General features: G+C 38.3%; 1 protein-coding gene across 7 annotated transcripts in view; it reads left to right on the top strand.

Moving 5' to 3' along the window:
• Positions 1-21792, top strand: part of ANKRD28 (ankyrin repeat domain 28) — a 178859-nt gene that overhangs the window by 152076 nt on the left and 4991 nt on the right. For 6 of the 7 annotated variants that reach the window (XM_028490006.2, XM_055090942.1, XM_007102249.3 and 3 more), the window contains exons 15-27: positions 4022-4133; positions 5061-5087; positions 5510-5584; positions 8461-8662; positions 10664-10751; positions 10984-11101; positions 12018-12237; positions 17330-17417; positions 17507-17590; positions 18151-18296; positions 18931-19013; positions 19457-19539; positions 20527-20618. In XM_028490006.2, the coding sequence (XP_028345807.1) occupies positions 4022-4133; positions 5061-5087; positions 5510-5584; positions 8461-8662; positions 10664-10751; positions 10984-11101; positions 12018-12237; positions 17330-17417; positions 17507-17590; positions 18151-18296; positions 18931-19013; positions 19457-19539; positions 20527-20618 (1418 nt within the window). Of the gene's footprint in view, positions 1-4021; positions 4134-5060; positions 5088-5509; positions 5585-8460; positions 8663-10663; positions 10752-10983; positions 11102-12017; positions 12238-17329; positions 17418-17506; positions 17591-18150; positions 18297-18930; positions 19014-19456; positions 19544-20526; positions 20619-21792 lie in introns of those variants that run through there. The other variant, XM_055090996.1, reaches the window with a different exon arrangement.

Below are 21792 nucleotides of genomic sequence, written 5' to 3'. Positions count from 1 at the left end.
GCCTCTCACTGTTGTGGCCTCTCCCGTTGCGGAGCACAGGCTCCGGACGCGCAGGCTCAGCGGCCATGGCTCACGGGCCCAGCCGCTCCGCGGCACGTGGGATCTTCCCGGACCCGGACACGAGCCCGTGTCCCCTGCATCGGCAGGCGGACTCTCAACCACTGCGTACCAGGGAAGCCCAAGATACACTTTTATGGAGATAGATGTTCACAATAATGGGATCATATTTTGACTTCTAATAACATTGTTTATTTTTGTCTGTTTAGAACTTTATATAAATGGAGTCATACAGTCTTTTGTTTGGAACTTTTATAATCCTTAGGTTTATTCCTAAGTATTTGATACTTTTATTGCCAAAATAAATCTATCTTTAAATTTCCTTTGTTGTGAAATAGAGAAATATATTTGACTTTTGTATACAACTTTGCATTCAGCACCCTTGTTAAACCTGTTTTATGTATGCATGTAAGACAGAACTGGGTTTGATTCTGACTCTGCCACTTGCTGTGAGACCTTGGGCAGGTTACATAACCTCTCTGCACATTTCATCTGTCAAGTGGGAATAATAGTCTGACCTTAACTCATGGCCATATGAGGTACAGAATATCTGAATTGCTTAGAACAATACCTGACACATTGTAATCTTCCTGTAAGGATTAGTTGTATTTTTTTAAGCTATGCTTAATATCTTTTTTTGTCAGTCAGACACTGTTATATACCGTGATGGGGGAGAGTAGAGTTAGGAGGGCCTCTGGTGACAATGCCACATCCTCTGCCCTGGGCCGAGTGGTCCTCTCCCAGGGCTCTGACCAGCCGTGGGACACATGGATTTGACTCAGTCTGAACCTGCACCAGAAGAAGTGGTAGGAGTTCATGGGTGGTAGGGAAAGAGTAGGAGAAGTTTAAATAGTTTGAAAATCACTCTGATTTGAATTACATGCTTAATTGGGATGAGGATATTTGTCTAACAAATGAAGAAAACAAAATATTTAACAGTAAGTTTGGTTTATTACTTAGCTATTTAGCCATAAATATTCCTCCAGATTTTGCATACATGGTTTATTTTAGGGAAATAAGAGAAATTATAGAAAATTTTCATTTCTTAATTTTCTGAGTTTTATAAAATGAGCGTGTGTTAACTTACAATGAGAAAAAAAATTAGGATTGACTCTCTCCCCTCCACCTCATTTGCAAATCAAAAGTGAGGTTCAGATTTTCAAGATCAAGCAATTTTGTGGTTCAGAATTTTATAAACACCCAGGTTAAAGTGTCACTAACTCATTAACCCCTGTGCTGAAGCATTTGTAGCATAGAAAGAACACTTGAAGAAAAGACCCAAGGCCTAGTCCTTGCTTTGCCATATTCTAGCCAAAAGATTGGGAGCAAGTCATTTAATTTTCCCGACTGTCAGTAATTTTTTTAATTTGTTAAAGGTAATGCTTACAAAGTAGTCATGAAAATTCATATTGCTTAGCAAAATTTGAAAGGCTTGGCAATAGAAGTAATTTTATAATTATAAATCAACTCTTAGTCTTTGTTTTTTTATAGGAGACCAATCATCTAGTAATATGAAGGTAGACAAAGAAATAATGATTTGATAAGAACTACTGCATGTATTATGGTTGAATTATTTCAAACCATTTAATGTTGTATACTTGCAACTAGTAAATATAAGTAGTGCTTTGAGACTTGCTCTCCTACTTCAGAAAGTAAACATGAACTCACCTACTTGTTTTGCGTTCCTTAAATAAGTCAGTATTTTTTTTTCCCCAGTACTCATGTATCAGCAAGTAATCTTAAAATAGTTTGTTCCACTGATAGAATCTGCCTTGTATTCAGGTCTCAGTAGGGAGAACTATTTCTGTTTTATCATTCACATCTAGAGAACTTGATTAAAGGTAAAAAGATATGCCCTTGGGTGAAATGTTTCTGCCTTTAAAGCAGTGAGACTGTCCTTCCAGGCCAGCAGGTCTTTCCTTCATCCCAGTGAGGATTGACCTGTGAGCTGGTACCTAGGAAGATTGTGTACAGAGTCTACACACTGCCTGAAATACTTCCTGGAGTGCCCTCAGAGCTAGTTTAGGAATACCGAGAAATACCAGGCTTGTTCCTTAGAGTCAGATTCGGGTGATGCTGTTGTTGTTCTATCATAGTGATATGCAGTTCATCATAATTTTCACTGCATATAAATATCAAAATCCCGCTTAAAAGGATGAACATTTGCTACCATTAAGGATATTATAATAAATGTAGATTCTGTAAGTAATTCCTAAGAGATCTAAAGTACTTTAAGCAATTAGCATTAAAGAAATAAGGGTTGACATTGCAAAGAATGGTCCTCATATATGATAGAGTTACTAGGTGATCAGTTACATTGCTCCATTGTTCCTTTCCACTTGTTCTTATAACTTCAGTATGCTTTTGGAAACTTGACAAGTAGTATCTGATTATAGATTTCCCCCCTAGTGGTAGAGTTAGTAGTTAGTTAGACATACTGCAATATTAGACAAATTATCACTGAATAATTATGGACTTGGAATTTGAACATGAATAGATTTTAGATTATTTAGTTGAATTCCTACTCCCATCTATCAAATGAATAAACAGAAGCCATTTCACCATAAAGATGAAACGATTTGCCCAAGATCTCTGGTATCAAACTAACTCTAGCGATAAATCTTTTAATTTCTAAATCAGTACTCTTTTTTTTTTTTGCTACAGTAACATTTATCAGAATTATAACAAATTGTGAACCTTATAGTCCTTTTATTTTAAAAAAAAATTTTTAACATCTTTATTGGAGTATAATTGCTTTACAGTGGTTAGTTTCTGCTGTATAAAAAAGTGAATCCGCTATACGTTTACATTTATCCCCATATCTCTTCCCTCTTGCGTCTCCCTCCCACCCTCCCTATCCCACCCCTGGTCGCAAAGCACAGAGCTGATCTCCCTGTGCTGTGCGGCTGCTTCCCACTAGCTATCTGGTTTACATTTGGTAGTGTATATATGTCCATGCCACTCTCTCACTTCATCCCAGCTTACCCTTCCCCCTCCCCATGTCCTCAAGTCCATTCTCTATGTCTGTGTCTTTATTCCTGTCCTGTCCCTAGGTTCTTCAGAACCATTTTTTTTAATTCCATATATATGTGTTAGCATATGGTATTTGTTTTTCTCTTTCTACAACGAGGTATCACCTCACACCAGTCAGAATGGCCATCATCAAAAAATCTTACAGTCCTTTTAAAATTACTTTCCTCATATATTTTTTTTTTTTTTTTTTTTTGTGGTACGCGGGCCTCACACTGTTGTGGCCTCTCCCGTTGCGGAGGACAGGCTCCGGACGCACAGGCTCAGCGGCCATGGCTCACGGGCCCAGCCGCTCCGCGGCATGTGGGATCCTCCCAGACCGGGGCGCGAACCCAGTTCCCCTGCATCGGCAGGTGGACGCGCAACCACTGCGCCACCAGGGAAGCCCTCCTCATATTTTAATAGCACAGGGATGAAGTGTATTTCCCATGGGAAGGTCTTTCGTGTTACCTACCTACCACTTTTACATCGTTCCCACACTTTTCAGGTCTCTAATGCAAGATCCTTGAATTCTGACCTTGGTTTTGGGAGATATTTTTACATCCTTTCTTGGGCTTCCTAATGAGATATCATACTAACTATGTATTCCAGAAAGATTGGATGCTCCCCACCACTAAGAGTTTAATCCTTTCAAACGTTGTTTCAGTCGAATAGCTGGTGCCATAAATATAGACTGTGTACGAAACAGTCTTCAGGTATACTGAGCTTGCTGACAGACTGTGGATAAAGAAGATTCTCTTGCGAACATTTTGTTTGTACTTTTATGATACTTACAGTCAATATCATTTAAATGACAAATGTATGTAGTGTAGATGTGTTTATGATTTTTACATTACTCAAATGTAAGAAAAATTTCCAGTTTTGAGTTTGTCTCTGTTTTTATCATTGGTTAAAATGCAGGATATAGAATTTTGAATATGTCTTACTATAATAGGTGCCTGGAATACTTATTAAGAAATGATGCAAATCCAGGGATCCGGGACAAGCAAGGATACAATGCAGTTCATTATTCAGCTGCATATGGTCACCGTCTGTGTCTTCAGCTGGTAAGCTTCCTGATTTCTTGTGGAAGGACCAATGTAAGTTTATATTCTAATAATGTAATGACAGTGAGAATAAATGAACCAAGAGACAAATTCCTTTTAACATTTTTAGAATCCCTATCCCTCCTAAATTCATACTTGCCTCACTAAGCTTTCTCTCATTCCCTTTTCCCTTTCACAGAGATAGGAGGAAATTAGATCTCTGGAGAGGGCTCCCTTAGAGACCCCCATGTCCATGTAGCATTCACTACCCCTGCCCCTTTAAATGTTTTCCAGAACATTTTAAAGAACTGTAACTATGTCATATGTGAGAAATACATGTTCCTGTGAGAGGAGGCTTCCCCCTGTGTATTCAGGAATTCCAAAAGACCCAGTCTTCTGTCAGTCTCTCCTGACAAGGGAGACTCATCTTCTGCAAAGGAACTTTTTATTTCAACTGTGGTTCATTCCTGAATGTATACACCATTCACCCCACTTTGCCAAACCAAAGGGAGAGTAAAAGACAATTCTGAAGTGTGTAGCACATGCTTCACTTTAGAGGTTTCTTCATTTAGACCTACTTATAAATTGTAGTAACATTGCTTCCCTTAAAGGGGAAATAAAATTCAAGGAGGGTGGGTATAAAAGATAGAAAAAAGAGGTTGACATACTTAATATAGCATTTAGAACCCTGCTACAGAAGTAATATTTCCTTAGTTTATTATGGTAGCTTTAGACTAAAATCTGAGACCCATGTGTATAGATTTGTGGTCTATTATATTGTACAATTGTTTATTTAAAAGACTTCATTTTGGGGGGCAAAGGAAGCACAAGTTCAAAATAGAATTTAACAAAGCCCTATGTAAATAGAGACATGTAGTTAACATTTATCCCTTTACTGTATATGACTGCTTCCTCAACTAAGTATTTTTATTTTAAATTTTATTTCAGATTGCAAGTGAAACTCCTTTAGATGTTGTAAGTATTAATTAGTCAGTTTTCCCCCTAATATTGAGTATTTAAATATTTGCTCTCATTAGAGCTGGAGCCTGTCTTACACGTTCCTGGGAACAAAGATAGTGACAGAAATCATGTTTGCAGGGGGAGGGAAAGTTCTTACTTGGTGGTAATTAAATGGCATTTCTCTCAAACTCTAAGTTTATAGCCCTCTCTCAAAGCTCTTAGTATGTGGTCCTTACCGCATTTTCAGGATAATCCATTCCATAAGGTTGCTGAATTTAGTTTTCATAATATAATGGTCTGGGATTTTTAAATTCATATTCAAGTATCAGTTTATCCTCTGAAGTTGATTTGAACCTGGGGGAGGGGGAACCAGGAATAACTGCTGTGGTATGTCTAAAAGTACCATTTCTGACACTTAAAATTCTTTTCTTTCCCAGTTAATGGAAACCTCGGGAACAGACATGCTGAGTGATTCAGACAATAGAGCAACAATAAGCCCTTTACACTTGGCTGTGAGTGTTGCCTTCACAGCCAACTTGATGGCTGGTTTACTGAAAATGTCTCATACCTGTTTGTGTTGACTCAAACTAGTACCCAGAACTTTTGGTCCATATAATGATGGTCATGGAGTTAAAACTGTAAGAACTTTCTTAACTCAGAGAATTCTTGAATGTACTTTTGTTTCGTTTGTTTGTTTGTCTTAAAAAAAAAAAGGGTGGGGTGTGGGGGTGGGGGGAGGGTGGTTTGAGCTTCCGCCAAGGCCTGCCCTAAGGAGGGAATATGCCTGAGATGTGAATTTTAAAATGACCCGCCCTAGTGGAATGGCTTCTGACTTCTTAAGCAGATGATATAGGAACTGTAATTTCTGTGGTATTTCTACAACTTTTTGCTTACTTTCTGATTTTGGGATGCTAAGTTTGTGTTCACTAGCCCTTCACTTGCTCATGCTATAGGATTTAACTACATGGTCTGTAATGTTCCTTCTAGCTTCAGATGCCACTGAATTTTTCCTCTTAATGTCCGTCACTAAGAGGAGAAGATTATAAGAGAGTGTGACAATTCTTTAAGTCAAATAGGAAATGAATTACCTTAGGAAATTTCAATCAGAGCCCAATCTAGTTCTTTCTGCGCTGAAAGAAGAAGTTATCTTTGAAATAAAGCATGTTGTGGGGAGCTGGGGGACTTTGAGAATCGGGAGAATTGGGTACTGTCACTATTTGTGAGACCTCTGATTTTAAGTATAGTAAAATGCTTATAAGGGTCTCTACTTAGGTTAATGTGTATCACAAGTTCAATGATCCATTTAATTGTTTCTTCTCACATATACTATTATCTTTTATTTTAATATTCTCCTGGCATATTTTCTAACACTGACACATGTACACTGAATTTTCTGCTTTGTCTTTCTCCCCCTTTCTCCCCAGCAGTACTTCGTACCATGGTCTAAATAACTAAGAAGACATGCTGAAGCTTCCTTTTTCCATGCCCTTTGGGTCTTTGGAAATACTATCTCCTCTCCCAGACTTGCATAATAAATAAGCCATCTAGAAGTGCAAAGCTAGCATGGAGAAAATAGCTATTTTACTATGGGTGGCAAGAAATGACGTCTGAGCAGATGACTAGGCAGTTCTTCCTGCATCATTATCATCATTCTTATAATAATAGCGCCTCATCTCTTGAACACTTACTAGGTGCCAGACTAAGCACTTTGCCAAGTTTTTGAATGCATTATCTCAAAAACTTCATTTTTTTAACTAGTTATTTTACTCCATGGCTATTGAAAATAGTGCTGTTATTAACATGGGTGTGCTAAATAGTGTTTTTAAGCTGAAATGGAAACAATTTTGATTTCATAATTAGGCTCAATGAAATGTGGTTATACCACCACTCTTGCATTTTGTATCCATCCCTAGGAGGTTTTTCAGAAATTACTGAAGTGATTTTTCTCCTTCCGAACTCTCCCAATCCAGGACGACTTGATGCAGTAAAGACACGCTGGCTTGAGGACTCAGAAAACTGGCCTTGGTCCTGCCTTCGCACATACTAGGCCTCTAAGCCTCTTGTCCCAGTCCAGTCAGAGCCATCGTGAGGGGAAGACTCCTGTGGCAGATCACCCTGGCTCTAGCCGTCCTTATTTTCCCTCTGCTTCTTTTTATACCACCTTCTGCATATACTGTGCTTCTCACAGTTCATTTTTAATAGCATAATTTTGTTGACCTGGTATTGAGGAACAAGGTTAGATGTGAGCCTCAGACAGTAGAGCTCAGAGATCTCCAGTCACTTTAACCTTTGAGGGAGTCAGAAACATCAAGAGGTCAGTAAGGCCCAGAGCAGCTTCACCTCCTGCTGGTACTTTCTGACATTTCCCACAAGAAGTGGCTTTACAGCCCTTTGGTACATTGCGGGGCCCTCTTTCTAGCTAAGTATCTCTTTTTAGAAGCAGGTGACATTTAGCACAAATATGGTAGAATTTTATATTTTTCAATTCCCTAATGAAAAGTTCACATGTGATCATTTACAGTTTGCCTGTATGTGCTAAGCTGCAGGTCTGAAAGGTATCAGAAAATGACTTGTCCCTTAGCTAAAAGGGGTGGCATGAGTGAACCAGAGGAGACATTCCTTCCCCATCAGTAATGTATCGTTATTGCCTTATGTCTTGCTCATCATCTAGTCCAATAAGAGTAATAGATGTTCAGTTGACATGTTGGTTTTTGAAATGAATTCTCTGGAAAGCAGACTGTGTAAAGAAGGGGATTTCAGTCAGTCGGGTTTCAGACAAGTCTCTCAATCTTCTTTCTCTGCTGTACTGCTAGGACAGTGTGTGGCACGTGGCAGTTTTTCAAGCAGGCCTCAGCCTAAATATTTTTGAAAAGAAATGTTTATTTTTGAGATGGCACGTTATGGGATGGAGTAGTCATTTTAATTTGAGAAATCAGAAGGCTCAAGTACTAGCTGAACTTCAGTTGCAACTGTCTCTGTGATTTAAGTGTAGTAGCATTTTATCGGGGAGTGAAGGGGGGGCACTGAACTGTGGCGAAGAACACGGGCTCTGGAATCATAGACTTAGAATGAAAGCTTTCATTGAACCCATGTCACACATCACTGAATGTCTGCCATGAACCAGACATTGTATACTCGTGAAAAGATCACCTGTCATTTGAACTTTTATTATTTGTGGAATACCCATTCCCTAACACTGTAGCCTACTAATTGATTATTAGAAAAATTTGTAGGTAACTTTCTGAATTATCAATACAGAAGTTTTAGATTATCTCAAATATAATGATGTAAGACAAGTTTGCTTACTACTCCCTTTATGTTTTCTAGGGTTTCTAAGAAGTCGGTCTAAATATGTATTTTTTTAATTTATATTTTTATTTATTCCCAGGCCTATCATGGTCACCATCAAGCACTAGAAGTGTTAGTACAGTCTTTGTTAGATCTTGATGTGAGAAACAGTAGTGGAAGAACACCCTTGGACCTTGCAGCATTTAAGGGCCATGTAGAATGTGTGGATGTTCTCATTAATCAGGGAGCTTCAATCTTAGTCAAAGATTACATTTTGAAGAGAACACCTATACATGCAGCAGGTAGGTCAAAGACTATGAATGATTTTATTTACCACTTTCCATCTAATGCTCTTCTTTTTCACTTTCTTGTATATTATACTCCTGGTAATTGTTTTAACAATTTTGACTTTAACAATTCTAATGATTCTACTCTCAGGGAAAAACCAAGAGCAAGATTATAATCACTTTAAAAAAATATCTACCTTAGAAATTGGATTTATATAATAGTCTAACTTCTGAAGTACTTTATCAACAACAAAAAAAATACAATTTTTTTTTTACTGCTTTTTGATGGAAATTATTTTGGATTGGTATGTGCTTTCATTTACTAACTGATAAACATTTTACTTACTGTGCAAGGGTACTGCATTAAACATTTAATCAGACAGGAATACAGAGTGCCTGCTATGCGAGAACTACTCCATGGAGTGTTTTGTGATGTTGTAGATGTGTGAAAATGCAAAACTACATAACAATGCCACTGTGATGACTCAGTACCTGCTGTGTCACTAGCAGATGCAGATTCACACCTCTCTACAGGAATTACTACAAGGCAGTATTAATTTTAAATAATGAATTCAGGACTGGTATATGTGAAGAAATCCTAGCCAAGTATTTATTTGTCTCATCCCCAATAGGCCATCTTCGTACGATTAGATTCATTTCACTTAGTCTGTCTTTTTTTTTTTTTTTTTTTTTGGGCCTCTCACTGTTGTGGCCTCTCCCGTCGCGGAGCACAGGCTCCGGACGCGCAGGCTCAGCGGCCACGGCTCACGGGCCCAGCCGCTCCGCGGCATGTGGGATCTTCCCGGACCGGGGCACGAACCCACGTCCCCTGCTTCGGCAGGCGGACTCTCAACCACTGCGCCACCAGGGAAGCCCACTTAGTCTGTTTTTATAGGGTGATCCTTAAAGTGGATCCATTTGAATGTAGGTCTGGGACTTTGCTTCTGGTCATTTGGAAAACTTGCATTTTAGAAGACTATAGGTAACACCCACTGTTGCTCCGGAGCAGCCTTTCAGAAACTATCAGATAATCAAGCAAGGCTCAAAGACAAAAATTTTAATAATGGATTAAAAGTCCTAATAAGGATATGTATATAAACTGCTATATGGTAAAAATAAGAAGTCAAAATGCTATCATTTTCTGTTACCTTATTCTGAAAAAGAGTGAAGTTGTATATTATTTTGCAACTTGAAAAATGATATTGTAAGCACATTATTTGCAGAGCTAATTTAAAGCTTTCATGGAGTGTTTACACTCTTAATAGATAAATATTGAACCAAGATACTAGTAAGTCCCTTAGAAGTGGCTGACCAATGCCATATAATTCATAAGTCCTACCCACTGAAAGAGTTACAGGTTACTGTTAGCACCCACCTCTTCAGTAAATGCAAGCCTTGCTTAGAACCAGGATGCCTTTCAATTTTGGAGACCTGCTGGGGAGCATCTTACTCTTAAATCATGGAAAGGACATTGGTTCTGGATGTGAGCCAGTCCTTTCCCACAGGGATCTTACTCCTGATGCTTTGGGTGTTGAGCTTAGACAATGCGAACACTCATCAGTAGCTGCTGTGTACTGAGTATCTGTGAATCCAGTTTAAAAAAAAAAATGATGGGCCAAACAGAATTTCCTTGAAGCCATCCCCAAGGATCACATCTAAAATCAGGAAAGAAGGAGGACCTTCACTATCAGGAATAAAAATATTTCCCAGACGTCCTCCAGACTTCTTAACATCTCAGTGGGCAGAACTTGAAACCAATCATTGGCAAAGGAGAATGGAGTTGATGTGATTGACTTGTCTGATCATGATTTCATCCCTTGGCTGGAGGCAGGCTGCCCTTCCTGACCACATTGGCACCAGCAGAGAGCTAAATAAAATGAGCATTTTCTTTCTTGCCTGTTAAATTCAATGAATATTCCAAAATAATATCTAGCAAATGTGGTTTAAGATGGACATTTTCTATTTTATCATTTTATAGATATGTAATTGCTGAAATTTTTGAATATCACTTTACAGCAACAAATGGTCATTCGGAATGCTTACGGCTACTAATAGGAAATGCAGAACCACAGAATGCAGTAGATATTCAAGATGGAAATGGACAGTAAGTTATACTAATTTTTAAATTAGTTTTAGGATGTTTGTTAATCTTCATACCTTTGCCCCCCTATTTTAGTAAGTCTGTCATAGTGTGTAACTGAGTAACATCAAATACAGTTTTTTAAGTATACTTTAAAGTTGCATCACAGAAAGACATGTTTAGAGAGCAGGCCAACACAGTGTATTTTCATGGATGAAGTCTCGGTGGTGACGGAGCTGCTCCTGTTGCTTCCCAGGACTCCTCTGATGCTGTCTGTGCTCAACGGGCACACGGACTGTGTCTACTCACTGCTGAACAAAGGAGCCAACGTAGATGCCAAAGATAAATGGGGAAGGACGGCACTGCACAGAGGGGTAAGCAGAAGTGTTCTCGCTTCCTTTCTGAAAGTTTTTATGACCTCATTTTACCGAAAACTGAACTAGGCTGTGTTTTTATTTTTCTTCATTTAATTTTTACCAAATAATCCTTACTGTTTCTTTCACTATCTTAGTTTTTGAACTCTAATTTTTAACAACCACAAAACACAACTTAATCCAGAGAAGAATAATGTTGGAACAGAATTTTTAAATCTTAGGGGGCTTCCCTGGTGGCGCAGTGGTTGGGAATAGCCTGCCAGTACGGGGGTCACGGGTTTGAGCCCTGGTCTGGGAGGATTCCACGTGCCGCAGAGCAGCTGAGCCCATGCGCCACAACTGCTGAGCCTGCACTCTAGAGCCCACGAGCCACAAATACTGAGCCTGTGTGCTGCGGCTGCTGGGACCTGGGTGCCTGGGGCCCGCGCTCCGCAATGAGAAACCCACGCACCGCAGCGAGGCGTGGCCCCCGCTCACCGTGGCTGGAGGGAGCCTGCGCGCAGCGACCAGGACCCAGCGCAGCCAACAATTAATTAATTAATTATTTTTAAAAAAGAATTTTTAAAACCCTAAAGCCTTGAGTAGAATTGATGTCAGTTTTACTTTTTTCCATTATCACAACTATTTTCTTATACATTTTGTCTTAATTTTTTCACCTTTGAAATATTTTTTTTGTTGAACTAGATGTCCCATTATTCCTGGTTTTCATATTTACTTTTATTTTGACAAAGTCACTGCTTTAACTAAAGTTTTAAGCCACTTTCAGTAAAAATACTGGGTTACTCAAAATATGATAAATGCCTTGATTGGTGAGAGGACATGGGGAATATGTACTTTAAAATTCGTAATTAGCTGTAATTGACATGAAGTGCCCAACATAGTGTATTCAGCTACATGCAAATAATTTTTCTTCCAGGCAGTCACAGGCCATGAAGAGTGTGTAGATGCGTTGCTTCAACATGGTGCTAAGTGCTTATTACGAGATAGCAGGGGCCGGACACCAATACACTTGTCAGCTGCCTGTGGACACATTGGTGTTCTCGGAGCTCTTCTACAGTCAGCAGCATCTATGGATGCAAATCCAGCCATGGCGGACAATCATGGATACACGGCGCTTCACTGGGCTTGCTACAACGGTTAAGTACACAGACACAGACCCACGTTACCTGCCCGTTATGTACCACAGAGAGACAACTAACTAACACATTCTGACTTTCATGAGAAAGATATATTAAGAATAACCTACCATGTAGTTATAGCTTACTTCAGTGCCTTGTCGTGCTTTAAAGCCAAGATGCTGGTTGTCACAGATGTTTTGAGATAAGCAGTCACTAAGTTTAAAAGTTTTTTAGACTTTTGCTTCGATAAGTATTTTGCATTTTTAAGATACTTTTATAATATTAATTACTTTTATAACATTATTAATATTATTTGTTATTAATATTAGTATACTTTTATAATATTATTTCCAATGTCTTTTATATAGTTATGTTTGTATTTTTATTATATATTTCTTTCTAAATGTACTTGTTATTAGGGAAAAAATGACAAAGGTAAGAGAAACAGTGAAAATGTATCATATTCTAGACTAAAATCTGTGTATGTTTTCTGAGCACGTTGCAAGTTAAGATCCTTATATCAACAGTAACATGTATGTTCAACATTTTAAGGGAATAAAATCCTAGTAGAATAAATCATGGAAGTAGAAACTAGAAACTTGGACACTTTTGTGGTTAAGTGAACTTGGCTGCATGATTATAACAGACTTACTTTTAGCTTCCTGGAGACTAACCGTCACAGTTAGTCCTTTTACAGGTAGACTCATTAAAGGTCAATCAGAGAAGTATAAAGCTATTTTTAAAGGATAGATGTGAAAAATGGAATTTGGCTTTTGAAATGTCACTAAATTAATGTAAGTAACAGAGCATGTTGAGATTTGATCATCTTAGAAAACATTTGGGTACGTTATATGCAGTGTAAAACATCAGTCCTGCCTAAGTGTATGCTTAGGGTTTTATCAGGGATGTAAGGGGTTTTTTATTTGTTTTGAATTTCAATGTAGCATTCAGGTTATTGTTAGTTGTAATAGCATATCTACAAAACTAGTTGACAGTTCTAACAACTTTCCCTCAAAATGTACAGAAAGTAGAAATTGCCTCTTTATATAATATCCACTTGCTTAAAAAAATAAGCATAGTGGCTGTTATAAAATTCAGCTGACTGCCTTGCCAGAGAGGAGGTTTCTATCTTTCTGTAATACACTGTTTGATGTGGTTCTTTTACTGGGAGCCATTTTGACAGATAATTGTTGAGTTGTGGTAAAAGAGGAGAAATCTGAATCTTGCAAAATTAGTTTAATTTAACATTTTCATAAGCATTTTCTAGATACAGTATTTTGATTTTCATATTAATTCTTGTATCAGAATTGAGAGCTCTATTCTTTTGCTCTGAGAAAGCTTTGATGTCTTCTTGAGGATTGACCTGTGGCTACATTTGGTCATTTTGCAACTCTGAGTACTGATGGTGCCATAGAAAACTTGAATAGTTAAATATATTGCTAATTCAAAAGCTTGGTTTAGTCAGTTTCATATTTTACTACCTCAGATCCTTAGCCAGAATAGTTTTGAAAACTATAAAACCTTTGGATTTCAACTCTTCTTCCTTTCTCAACTCACTAAAGTTGGTATTTAATGAATATAGCAAAGTTGTCCAAGATAAATCCTAAGTCAAAGAAGATACTATATTTTGCCATTGAAATTGATTTGTCTTTATAATATAACTTGACATCTTACAAGTATAAGGAAAACCAAATAGTAGGAAAACATCCACAGATAAAACTATTTTGAAACAGACTTTTATTGGTTCTTTTTTTTTTTTTTTAAGTCAGTGAGAATTAACCACTGGAAAAATCACACAGTAAGGTATTTTTCCTCAGGTAGAGCATTTAGTTGTAAAAATACTGCTGTAACTGCCCTTTGGAGAGTTGCTATTTATTATAACATTCCTACCACATCTTTCCGGAGAACACGGTTTTCCTAAAGTGAGTTTCTTACTCCATCACTGCTGAATTTAGACTCTCTGAGCACGTTGTGTACAAGACACAAAATTTTGCACAAACTACGTGCCTGGTTGCCATTTAAGGATCATAACAGATGTGTCTAATTTCCAGACTGTAGCAAAAATGGTGATGATTCTGAATTGAGCTGGAAGGAATTAGATGTGTGTTGGCTATATGTACAGAGACTGTACAGGCAGTGTAAAATTAATACCATATTTACAGCCAAAAGCCTATTTTATAATTTGGCATTCTGAGAGTAGAATATGTAAAATAGTTTTACTTTGACTAGTAATTATTGTATGGCTAAAAAAAAAAATTGGAAGCACTCCAACAGGATAGAAAACAACCTTTCTCTCAAAATTAAAATGGAATGATGGCAAAGCTTTAGAAGAGAACTGGTTATACATACCCAGCTTTAAAGTTCAGATTTTCAGTTTATGGAGTCATTCAATCACAGAACTAAGAATACTTCCATGATCTCATGTGTTCCTTTTAAAAATGTATCAATTTTTACGAAGCTATAAGCATCTTCAGAGTATCCCTCTAAAACATGAAGAGACCAGTTTTATCCTATATACTTTTATAAACCAGGACACAAAGTGAAGAATTTTTCAGCTTGACATGACCCCAGTAATGACTGCTGAATCCAGAGCCCCGGGACTCCCTTTTGCCATCCACAATCTACGCAGACAGTGATTCTCACATCTTTCAGTCTCAGGACCTGTGGCTTATAGCTGTTAGTATTTACTGTATTGGAAATTAGGACTGAGAAATTTAAGGATATTTATTAATTTATTTTAAAATAATAATAAATCCATTACATATTAATATAAGCATTTTTATGAAAAACAACTATTTTTCAAAAAAATATTAATGGAGTGGCACATTTCTTTGATGGCTCGTTAAAGAAAAGAATAGTTTGCAATATCACCCTGCAGCTCCCCAGACCACACCTTGAGAACTGCTGTCCCAGGAAAATAGGAGACTCTCAAATCAATACTGGACAACTTTCCTTAGTTACTTCTTGGCCATGAGTTAACATTTGGAGAGGGAGAATTGAAGCAGGGTTTCCCACCCTCAGCACTGTTGACCTTTGAGGCCAGATAATCCTTCATTGTGAGTGACTGTCGTGTGCATGCAAGAGGTTTAACAGCAGCCCCGGCTTCTACCCACTAGATGCCATAGCACTTCCCTACCCCATCCCCAGCTGTGGTAAGCAAAAATGTCTCTAGACATGGCCAAATGTCCCCTGAGGGCTAAAATTGCTCCAGTTGAGAATCACTGGATAAAAGAACTGACAGATGATGGAACATAACCATAGGTTTCCTAAAACATACTTTCTTTTCCTGGCAAAAACAATTGTAGGATAAAGATTAAGATGAACTGTTGTTTGAGAATGTTAGAGTAATTAAAAAAGAAAAGAAATAAAGCATCACTTTGTTAGCCAGATGTTAAGCCATGGAAGTAAAGAGGCTGTTTAAGAATCTAATTTATTCCTAATGCACATCCCAAATGACTAACGAAATAAAATAAGCAACATTTCATTTTCTGCCATTAATACAGCAGTGGGGGTACTTTTACTAAAACCCTGGCTTTGAAAATTGGATTAAGAAAATCTGAGGTTTGAAATCTGAGGTTTTCCCCTGTTTTCAAAGTTGCTATTAAAAACTGTTGGCCTGGGGCTTCCCTGGTGGCGCAGTGGTTGCGCGTCCGCCTGCCGATTCAGGGGAACCGGGTTCGCACCCCGGTCTGGGAGGATCCCGCATGCCGCGGAGCGGCTGGGCCCGTGAGCCATGGCCGCTGGGCCTGCGCGTCCGGAGCCTGTGCTCCACAACGGGAGAGGCCACGGCAGAGGGAGGCCCGCATACCACAAAAAAAAAAAAAACAAAAAAAAACCTGTTGGCCTGATACCTATTAGTAATCAATATACTTGACCTTTAACCCAGCAAGATCATTTCTAGAAAATTGTTCCTAGAAATAAATACTTTTTAAGTACTGGAACATTTACAACATTGTTGATAATATCACAAAGAAAAACTAGCAGTCACCTCAAAACCGATAATTAGAGATTAAATCCTTTATGATACATTCTGATACTGTGAAGTTCTTCCAAACATTCAACAATAGGATGTCTGTACATGCTACTGTGGGAAGATATATAGTTTTTAAAGTAAGAAACAACTTGCAGAACAGAACACCCCAATTGTGTAAAATTTTTTTAAAAAGGAAGTAGGTGTTTATGTGCATGCAGTTGTATATCCCTAAAAATTTTCTGGAACTGTAAGGTAATAATGGTCACTAGTGGTCACTAGAGAGTGGAACTGGGGAATGGGGTGGGGACAGGGACATGTACATTTTTCCTTCTGAACACTTAGATAGAATTTGAGATTTTACCATTGACTCCTTAGGAGCCAGAAAATATTCAAATTTTGAAGTTAATTATGCAGCATAAACATATATTATTTTGAAAGTTATACTATGCTATATAAATAGGACATTTTAAAAAATAATGCCCAAATAACTCTAACTGGTCACCATAGAAAAGAATAATGAGACTAATTTTTTTTCCCCACAAAGTAAATATTTGTCATGTCAATAATAAACTGATATTGGACTTCCCTGGTGGTGCAGTGGTTAAGAATCCACCTGCCAATGCAGGGGACATGGGTTCGAGCCCTGGTCCGGGAAGATCCCACATGCCACGGAGCAACTAAGCCCATGTGCCACAACTACTGAGCCCATGCACCGTAACTACTGAAGCCCGCGAGCCTAGAACCTGTGCTCCGCAACAAGAGAAGCCACCGCAATGAGAATCCCATGCACCAACCACAATGAAGAGTAGCCACCGCTCACCACAACTAGAGAAAGCCCATGCGCAGCAACAAAGACCCAACACAGCCAACACACACACACAACACACACACACACACACACACACACACACACACAAATAATAATAAACTGATATTAAGTTATCATAAGAAGCTACTGTACTTTAGGTCCTGAGGTTGTACATTGAATTCCAAAGTGCCTAAAAATGTGATGTTTAATGGGTTCAGGGAACTGATTACTTGTAGTCCATGTAAAGCCTTATCTGTAGGGATATGTTGGTGTGTATGGGCACCTCAGTATCTTTTGTGGATTTTAATATCTGATCCTCACTTATTTAGGTCATGAGACATGTGTAGAACTCCTTTTAGAACAGGACGTTTTCCAGAAAACGGAAGGAAATGCTTTCAGTCCATTGCATTGTGCTGTGTAAGTAAAGGCAGAATGAATTGGATTTGGTTTGAGTGGTTGAGAAATACACCATGGCTGTGAGAGTGATCACCTTGTTACCTTCACAGGATAAATGACAACGAAGGTGCTGCTGAGATGTTAATTGACACGTTAGGCGCCAGCAGCGTGAACGCCACAGATTCAAAAGGAAGGTAGGAAGTCAACCATGTAGGAAATTTTAACTACTAGATTTAGTGTGGAAGAATTTAAAGAGACCCCATTATTAACTAAAAGTTGATTTTATATTTACAAGTATAAATTGTTACAAAATCTTAATTACATTCTCATTATAAAAGGCTTTTCTGCCATGACTTTTAGCCAGTCTTCCTGGCTAAAAGATTTCCCTTTTTTAAAAAAGATGTGTGTTTGTTACCCAAAGACTCTTTTTAGTAAAGTTAACATTTCTAAATAGGAAGAGTCCAGCGTTTGTAATGGATGGCAGTATTTGGGTCAGGATTTATTTCTTTTGGAATTTCCTTTAATGATGTAATTTTTTTGGCAATTTCATAATTTATCTTTATACTAGTTTAATTAAGGGACTTCTATATTATCAGAAATACAAATTTTTGTGGCAGGAGTTAGTAAGCTCCCCCCATTAAGCCAATTTGTATCCAAGCAATGCCTAGTATGTAAACCCTTGAAAATTGCTTTCATAAATTAAGAGTATACAGTGCATAGATTTAGTCCAGTCTTCCCATTTCTCTGTGTGCAGAACTCCTCTCCACGCAGCCGCCTTCACAGACCATGTAGAGTGTTTGCAGCTGCTACTCAGCCATAATGCTCATGTCAACTCTGTGGACTCCTCTGGGAAAACACCACTCATGATGGCTGCAGAAAACGGACAGACAAATACAGTTGGTAAAGAAACTGCTTAAGGCTTTTACTACTCTAAGTGTGGATATTGCTTATATATAATTAGCTCCCATCTGACTCTAGTTCACTGAATTTTGCATTAGTTATCTCACCGCTTCTGGGATTTAAAACCTTTTACTTGCTTACACCGACGTTTTCATTTAGGCCCACAGTATTTCCATTTGCCCTTACTGATTGAATAGTGACATTAGCAGGCAGTGTTAGGATAGTGGTTAAGAACCCTGGCTCTGGAGTCAGATCGAATTTGGTTCTAGATCTGCCAACTAAGCAACCTCATGCCTCAGTTTTTTCATCTATAAAGTGAGAAAAATAACAGTATCTACTTTGTAAGGTTGTTTTGAGGGGTAAATAAGTTACTATAAATCCAGAGCGCATAAAACAGTCTTTGAAATTTAGTAAGACCTCACAAAAGGAATGTTAGTTGCTGTTGTTCTTGTCTGTTACTTATACAACAGTATAACAATATGGTATAGACCTTTATATTACAGTGTGTTTTTTGCACTTAAGTTTTTGCTAGAGGGATATTTTTCCTTTCTGTCTTCATTTCTCTACAGTGAGTTATTAGTAATCTGAGGTGTATGTTCATAAACAAAAGAGTTGATACAATTTTTCCTCCCAGAGATGCTGGTTAGCAGTGCTAGTGCAGATCTGACTTTACAAGATAACAGTAAAAACACCGCCCTCCATTTGGCTTGCAGCAAGGTAGGTACACATCTTAAGGATATATTTTCATTGTTAATATCAACAGTGGCATTTAAAGTTTTTCCACTTATCTAAAATGAACAGAGCTAGGGACCAAACCTCTCTAATAATCACTGACATCAGATTTCTTGGGAAAAACTACTGATGTGTTAAGCACCATGGTATATGAAAGTTTCCAGTAAGCAAAGTAAGTTTCGGACCACAAGCCTAAACGTAATGATTGTCCTTCTCTAATCTCTCTGATCTTAAATATTCCTGTCCTCTTCTGTAACCCCATTACACCAACACATGTTCGGGCAAATATTTAAGGCATTAGCCAGGAAAATGCATGGCACATGTATGGTGATGTATATGTTACATGGACTAGGGTTGGGGTGTATTGAGTGTATAAATTTATCTTTAATGGTGCTGAAGTTTTTAAGAGTTATTTGCCATAATTTTAGGGTCATGAAACTAGTGCCTTGTTAATACTGGAAAAGATAACAGATAGAAACCTCATCAATGCAACCAATGCAGCTTTGCAAACGTGAGTACTTTCAGTGTCTAGTGTAAACCTTGTGACCTATAATTATAAAATGATTAATGGGGTTCTTTTTTAACATGGGACCATTGGAATCAGTCTGTCACAGAAGCAGTTAAAAAATAAGGAACAGTTCTTATAAGTGACAAAACTCATTTCTAAAATCATCATAATTAAAAGGCATATTTACTAAAAAAAGCTTTTAAATTGAAATGTGTTGTTTCTCAATCCAGTTTTATGGAGGAAAGTAATACTGTTCTGTGTGTTTTATGGCAACCAACTGGAATAATACATTATTTGACACTAGCAGTAAATGGGGCAAAAAGTTTTATACGCGTCTGTAAGCTAGAGAGATTTCAGAAATAATCAAGTTCTAATTGTGAACCGCCAGCCGCCAGGTGACTTCTTAAATCCTGGATCGGTGTCTCCCATTGTCCTCTCTCCATTTTCATTTGCTATTCTACTTTGAGACTTAGTAAAGAGAAAAACCTTATAATACTGGTTCCCATTCGTGTATCAGTCAGATCCCTTAAGGGTCCAAAAATGAGTCATGGAACCTGTAAACTGTTTTCAGAGCTTGTTGGAATTTGTGCTGTTGCAATTTACAGTTTTTATTGTATATTCTATTATACATGTTTGCCAACCACATTTCTTAAAACAACTTAAGAAGGCAGTTTAGTTAGTAAAATCTCTTCAAACATTGAGTCTTGAAGGAAACTCACAAAAGGGTTTGGTGAAGGTGGAAACCTGTTGATGGGCCCAGTGCTGAGCTCAGGTGCGTGACGAGGCCTGACCGTGCACTGCACCCTGGCTCTGCCGTGCCCTGCTCCCATCTTCATTGCTGTCAGGACCACGGGCCTCCAGTTTGCATCTCTAGATCTGCACAGCCAAGCAAAAATGGTCTTCAACAACCAGGATAGAGACAGTGAACGAGCACACACACACACATGGGCGTGCACACATGTACATGTACACATATTTTTTTCCCTCCAGACCTCTGCATGTTGCTGCCCGAAATGGGCTAACAATGGTGGTTCAAGAACTTTTGGGGAAAGGAGCAAGTGTGCTTGCAGTAGATGAAAATGGTAAGTAGCTTCTGTGTTCTCTTTCCTTAACCTGTTAGAAGCTTTCATCTTTCGATGATCCATATTTGAAGTAAAGTAGACTTGGATATTTTTTATTGGTCAAAGAGAAGAGCTGAAGTTAATACTGACTAGGACTTATACTTTGTGGCAAGGGGAATAAGGGCAAGAGAAGCAGGAAAAGTCCATCTAACAGGTGAACTTCTGAGTTTCATGTATTTATTAAATCAGAGTTAGGGTTTACTAACTTTGGTTTAGTGATACCACCTTTGTTTATCTTAGTATTCAAAGAATTTGTTCTGTCAACAAATATTTTATCAAGGCCCTTACTTAAATGCCAGGTTTTGTCTAAAGCTAATCTTCCCACTTATGCACTAGGTCCTGTCCTCTTTTGCATACTTGAGACTGTCACTTTAGCAATTCTTTGCTTTCCTGTCCTGTAATAATGACTTTTTTGTAGGAATCTTTCTAGATTATTCCCATCAGCATAAAAACATCATTTCTCTCATCTTAAAAAAATCTTTCATTACTCCCACTGCTCCTACCAGCTGCTGCCATATTTCTCTGTTCCCCTTTGCAGCACAGTTACTCAAAAGTTGGCTCTCCCTCTGTCTCCACTTCTCCTTTTTCTTGCTCTCGTGAATCCCCCCTGGTCAGGCTTTTACCCCCACCGCACTACAGAACGGTCCTCAGCAAGGTCACCAGTGACCACTGCAATGCTAAGAGTCACCTCTCCTTTCACTTGACACATCAGAATTTGACACAACTGATTATTCCTTCTTTAAAAATAAGAAAAGGCTTTTAATGTGGAATTGAAAACATATGTGAATAAGGGATGTGAAGGTTGCAATTTACCATAGCTAGTGTCTGCTATTCCCCCAAAGAATCTCCATACTTTCCATTGTGCTGCATATTGTTCCTGGGATCAGTAGGTACAGATCACTTCAGGGCAGGATAAGAGGGAGAGTCAGAGAGAATACATATAATTTGATTATAATATCCTTCTTTAGTATATTCTTTTTTGGTGTTAATTTATTTTATTTTATTCATTTTATTTTTGGCTACGTTGGGTCTTTGTTGCTGTGCGCGGGCTTTCTCTAGTTGCAGCAAGCAGGGGCTACTCTTCGTTGTGGTGTGTGGGCTTCTCATTGCTGTGGCGTCTCTTGTTGCGGAGCAC

The sequence above is a fragment of the Physeter macrocephalus genome, chromosome 1 (assembly GCF_002837175.3).
Source record: "Physeter macrocephalus isolate SW-GA chromosome 1, ASM283717v5, whole genome shotgun sequence".
NCBI classification, from domain to species: Eukaryota; Metazoa; Chordata; class Mammalia; order Artiodactyla; family Physeteridae; genus Physeter; species Physeter macrocephalus.
The sequence above is the reverse complement of the archived record's forward strand: the minus strand, read 5'-3'. Positions and strand labels throughout refer to the sequence as shown.